The sequence below is a fragment of the Artemia sp. Qi Xiang Cuo genome, chromosome 5 (assembly GCF_049724085.1).
Source record: "Artemia sp. Qi Xiang Cuo chromosome 5, ASM4972408v1, whole genome shotgun sequence".
NCBI lineage: Eukaryota > Metazoa > Arthropoda > Branchiopoda > Anostraca > Artemiidae > Artemia > Artemia sp. Qi Xiang Cuo.
In genome coordinates this window covers 75838131-75844357 of record NC_142798.1, presented here as the reverse complement: position 1 = coordinate 75844357, position 6227 = coordinate 75838131, and the positions used below count along the sequence as shown (strand labels likewise).

At 32.9% G+C, this 6227-nt stretch overlaps 1 protein-coding gene across 2 annotated transcripts in view; it reads right to left on the bottom strand.

Moving 5' to 3' along the window:
• Positions 1-2138: 2138 nt before the first annotated feature.
• NKAIN (Sodium/potassium-transporting ATPase subunit beta-1-interacting protein) overlaps positions 2139-6227 on the bottom strand; it is a 46194-nt gene continuing 42105 nt past the window's right edge. For both annotated transcript variants that reach the window (XM_089089005.1, XM_089089006.1), the window contains one exon: positions 2139-4706. In XM_089089005.1, coding sequence (XP_088945131.1) covers positions 4099-4706 — 608 coding nt within the window. In that variant the 3' untranslated portion in view covers positions 2139-4098. The remainder of the gene's footprint in view (positions 4707-6227) is intronic.

Genomic DNA, 6227 nt, shown 5'->3' with positions numbered 1-6227 from the left:
TGGAAAAATATACTCATTACAAAGCCGTATTAAAAAAAAATCACGTGCTTTTGTATCAATTTTATTGTTACTTTATTGTTCATGACAAATCCCATAAAAAAAATAGAATAAATATCTAACATGTCATTACAGGAAAAAGCCGTCTGAACAGTGGAAGGGCAAACTTCGCAGTTGCCACAGCTTAACAAAAATCCTGTATTCAGCCCTATCCACTGCACTGTCAGAGCTCATACTAGGTTTGAAAATCTAATATCGGAATTTTTCTTAAAAAAAGAATAATTTATTTCTTCATTAGAAAAAAAGAAAAGAGTGAAAACAGGTTTTCTGTTTATTAAGATTCAACTGACATATAGTCACATCAAAATTAATTCTTAACAGTTTGTCCATCTTTTTTTAAGACGGCTGGGTCAAATAATTCAAAAGATGACCAGTTGACCTCTTAAGACAAGACAAAGAAAAAAAAGTTAAAAAATCAGGCCTCCAATGTAATCAAATGAGTATTAAAAAATTAAAAGCTTTATTTCTCAAAGGTGCTAATTCAAGAGAAGGTGACATTATACCTTTCAGAACAACCAGAAATATCATTATTATCTTGCAAAAAAAGGAGTTACTGGAAAAGGAATCTTAGATAGAAAAAGAGCTATTTTTTGGAAATGCGTATGTGGGGCACTACTCGATATCGGTTGGGAACCGCTGCTCTATTTGCTTAGCAACAAAACTCAGTTTTATCCTAATCATCACGTCAGCCCTTTTAGCGAGATCAAAATTATCCTACGAACGAAATTAACCTGTCCCACTTATATATTTTTGTTATAGTAAACGGACAAAGCAAAAACTAAAGCTACACAATTTTGGTAAACTGGCCTACGGAACGCTCAAAAACAAACGTTCAAATTCTTTAATCGTGTTTTTTAGTATTCGAGTAGCAGGAAAACTTTGCTCTCAGGTTCCGAGGGGAGAACACGTACATTCGATAATAGACTTCTTGAGTTATACAATTTAAAAGTTAACAAGGTACAAAGCATTACAAAATATTAAAAAAGAACCGAGCAGCTATTTTCCAATAATTAAGAATACATAGATCAGGACGGCTTATTTTCAAATTTCACGTTTACTGATTGCCACGTACTGAATAATCACGTTTACGTTCACTTTTGACAAAAGGCAAATTTCAAAACGTTTACAGAGTATCAAATTGAGCATGAATCAAAATTGTAGCAAGAATCAAATAAATCCAATAAAAACAAAACTAAAAATACTAAAAAAATATTGGTACTTGTCAATTATATCAACCACTTTCAAGAAGTAAAGTTAGGTTAATCATAATGAAATATACCCAAATCTGATGAAAATGTAATACTTTACAAAATTATGGAAACTACAACAGGCAATTATGGAAAGAAGGCCACCCAGAACGCATTATATTAAATACCTAACCTAACCAGCTCTATATTTTAAATATTTAACTAAAATATAACTGCAAAATAGTTTATCTCACTCAGGCTAAGGTAATTATTAAAAACAAAACAAGTTTTTTCAACTGAAAGTAAGGGGCAACATTAAAACTTTAAACGAACAGAAATTATTACGCATATAAGGGGGTTGCCCCTCCTAGTCAATACCTCGCTCTTTACGCTAAAGTTCAAATTTTGTTCGAATCACAAATCCCTGAATCACAAAGGCAATTTAATTAGAATAGATGGCTCTTTTGAAAGTACTAAGAAAACTTTAGCGCAGAGAGCGAGGTATTGACTAGTGGGCGAACCCCCTCATATATGAAAAAACTTGTTTTTATTTAATTTCTGATCGTTTTTTAAATAATGCTGGGAAATCCGGCACCCCTTCATAGAAATGTCCCTTTCCCCCAAGGAAACATCCTCTATGGAAAGATCCTCCCACGTAATCCCCTCCTTCGACCCCCCCCCCCACCCAGAAAAAATACCTCCTGAAAACGCCTTACACTTCCCAACATCTAATAGCCTACTTTATGTAAACAATGGATAGAGTTCTTAAATTGCAGCCCTTTCCCCGAGAACTGTGGGGGATTAAGTCACCCTCAAATACATGGTTTTTAGATATTCTACTATTCTGAACAAAATGGCTATCTCAAAATTTTGATTAGGTGGATTCGGGAAAAAATGAGCGTGGGAGGGGGCCAAATTGCCCTCCAATTTTTTTGGACACTTAATCCGATTCTTTTGATGCATCTACTTGTATTTAAAATTCCGTTTCTTAGAGTTTCGGTTGCTATTGAGCCGAGTCACTCCTTACTTACAGTTCGTTACCACGAACTGTTTGATAACTGAATGCAGACATAGAAAGCGGTTTTACTCAGATCAAGAACTTGAGTGGGGTCGATATAATTGACAAGCACCAAAATATTAATAATAGAGCTCTGGAACACGCTCACTATGAAGATGACAATCCTGCGATGACATCTAATTATATAAATTTTCCTCTAAACTCTAGTATTTCCATGTTTTCTAGACTATTTAACCTTACTTCTCAATGATTTTTATTAAATTGGAAACGAGAAATAATTATTTGAGAATGAATACCGTTTTAGCACTATCTATAATGATCATAGTATGATATGTGATAAGCAAAAATATGAAAACAAAAAATAGGAAAATGAACAACGCGTATATCTATCAATTTCGGTGTAGGTCGATGCCCTTCGACCTACTCCGAAGTTCTCCGAGATTCAGGGTTTTAACTATTGAATGTAGATGCTTAATAATAAATAGAAAAAGTGATACCCGATAAACTAATGACAGCGTAATGAAGTAAATGAAAAAAAAGTAAATAGAAATTGAATAAAAGGTAATAAGTAAATGACAATGCAAAAATAATCGAATAGTGCAAAAATAGCTTGGTAATAATACAAATAAATTATTGGATAATCACAGGACTATGGAAGAAATATTACTTGCTTTAAGTTTTTGTACAATACTATGTCTCAAAAAAAAGAAAAAAAAAGGAAGAAACTAAATAAAAACCAGTAAAGTATAATTAAAATCCACAGAAAATAAATGAGTTAACACATTTAGAAAGGTTAAACATCTTAGTTACTTCAGATCTATTTTAAAATATTATTCCGACCAGCCTATAATGCCCCAAAAATAATGTTATTGAACTAGAGTGTTAACAGATAAAAAAAAAATAAATGTTGAATTTCAAAATCAGCTCTGGTAACTTTAAAAGTTAATTTTAAAACGTTAATTTTCAAGAAAAACTGGAAAAACAAGAAAAGTGTTTCTTATTTTCGGATGTCATGGGACCAATTATTTTGTACAAGAAATCGAAGGTAAATAAAAAATTTCACACATCTTACAGATATTAATCAGAGCTATTCTAGTCTTTTGATTTCTCTTTAATTTTATATATTTATATTTGTTTTTGGATATCCTTATCAGAATTTCAAATTTTTGAAGTACGACCAGAAAATATTCAATACGAAAAGCCACTTCCTATTTGCTTCTGAGTGAGAAAAGAGGATATAATACATTAGAGAAAAAGGCCAAATAATTAAACATTTTAATAATCAAATAAAATAAGAAAAAAAAGAATTAAACCAATCGTTAAAACGAGATTAATTTAATGGAGTTGGTGATAATAATTTTGAGTTTTACAAATTTGTTTTTGATATTGGATGATTTTGATTATTACAAAAAAGGCACGGAATGTTTTTTTGAATAGTCGTAGCTAAGTGACGGTTTGTTTTTCTTATAAATGAGAAACCCAGAATTCTTCATATCCCCCAAAATCCATACCTAAATTTAGTTTCATATTAATAGCTCAGAGCATTTCCTATGGGCATTAATGTCCTGAAAAATCGTAAAATGCTTAAAAATATAGACAGCACTTATCCAGTGAGGGGGGTGGGTGACCTTGATTTATACAATGGTAAAAGAAAACTGATCAGAAAAAAATACAATGATGGTGCTAATATTTAGGTAAAACCGGCACAATTTTATTCAGTCATTAAACATAAAATAAAATAAAAAAATAAAATACGAAAGACTTGACTGATTTATACATTATATATAAGTGCACAATAGCAAGTTAAGTGTGAAATATAAATTAAAAAAAAAAAAACTAAATGGCACTTTCGGCTTGTTCGCGACTTCCAAAGTGTGGCCTGCCAGGCCCAAACCCACTATAAGCACCATACTGAATACCATAATTACTAGTTGAGGGTACATTTGCACTATTTAAAAAAGTCTGACTCACACCAGTTCTCTGCCCATGCCAATTTGAATAACTCGAATGGGCAGAGGGAGGACGCGGCTCACTTTCTATGTTTGACACGGAATATATTGAACTAGGTCTTGAAGGCTGATAGCCAACGTTACTATGCCCCACACTCCTTCGAGGTAAGGAAGGCACTCCATTAGGGTTACTAGTGGGGTAGGCACTATATCCTCGAACAAATGCATTGCTGTCAGTCGAAGTTGAAGAATCAAGACCCTGATCTATCAACTTCGTCACCGGATTCACATATCTATGCTTTTTGCGTCCTGAACTTCGGTTACTTCGCACAGAACGTCTTTTGACACGTCGCGGTGTCATCGGTCCGGGTTCAAGCGATTCCAATTCAATGTGAGAATTTGGACTTGATTCTCGAGGTACTTGAGGGCTGCATTGGACGGAGTAAACAGGGGCACGTGATTTTGTACTTCGCAAGGTACTTCTACCCCCCAGAGCTAAAAAAACAACAACAAAAAAACAGTCAAAATAAAAATCAACATTAAGAAGATGGGATTTATCACGTGTTTCAACAAAAATGACCCTAAGGATATCCTTATTAGAAGGTAATTGTGGTGCTCGAGAGTTAAATCTCGGAGCACCATATGTGATCACCCCTGACACCCTTCCGCTACCTTAGACACAGTCCTTACAGCACTTGGAACGGTTCCACCAAGCTTGTCATGTGCCAGCTGGTGTACGTGATTTCTGAGTTAGTGACCCCTTGGTAATGTAGCGATATAATAGTAGGATAAAAACTAAGACAAGTATAAAAAACTGCATTCTCTTTTTGGCTATGGTGGCTCTAAACGGTGCCATAAAAGATGGCTCAAAACAAAAATTTTACAAGAAAAATATAACAGAAAAATTGTTTTGGTTTGTTTTCTTTACTATTATCAAATAGTGATTATTAACAAGATTTCTTCTAGGTTTTCATTACTATTATTCAGTAACAGTGTGTTAAACAAAAAATTCTTTTTAGGCATCGAAGATTTAACATAAAGAATGTTGATATCAAAAGCTCATTTCCCATAATTTTACTATATCAGAAAAGAGTATGATGTACATTACATTTTTGGGAAAAAACAGTTTTATTTGAAAAAAAAAGCACAAAATATCTCGAGAAGCCATAAACAACATAAATTTGATAAAAAAGCTGAAAACGGGAAAATCTGTGTTTTGAGTCAGTGTTGGCAGGTTAAATACGTTTTTTTTTTCAGATATTTAAGATACAACATCAACAATGTTGATATCAAAAGCTTGATTCCCAACCAATCCAGTGAGGTATAAAATAGATGTAATACATTTTGGGGAAAGCACAAAATTTTTGATAAAAACATAAAATATCGTTACACAAAAATATAAATTTTACAGAACAGCTAAAAACAGAAAAATCTCTGTTTTTTGCTGCTTTCTTTATTATTATTCAGTATCAGTGCTTTAAACATGTGTTTATTTAGGAATTCAAAGATTAAACATAAGGAATATTGATATCAAAAGCACGTTTCCCAACCAGTTTGGGTTGGTTTCTTTACTGATACTCAATACTAGCAGGTTAAACAAGTTTTTTTTTCAGATAGTTAAGATACAATATTAACAATGTTGATGTCAAACAGTGTTGGTAGTGGAAGCACTGGGCGATTAATACAAAGATACTGACCTAGATGACCTAGAAGGATATCCTTTTTCTTATAAAACAGGAACATAAGCAGAGATTTTTTGCGGGAGGGAATAATTATGAAAATAATATTTGATAATTTGAACAAGAAGTGCCCAGGAATCCGAAAATATCTAGAATTTCTTCCGTTTGCCCAAGGTCTAATGGTTCAATTTTATTTTCATTAAGATGTTGATGTATATTGGAAAGACAGCGTAGTATCCATAGTTATCAACTCACACCATCAGCGCTTCCGATATAATTGAATTTCCCGAAAGAAAATTGGTTTCTCCAAAATCTCCCAAAAAATTATCGATTTGTG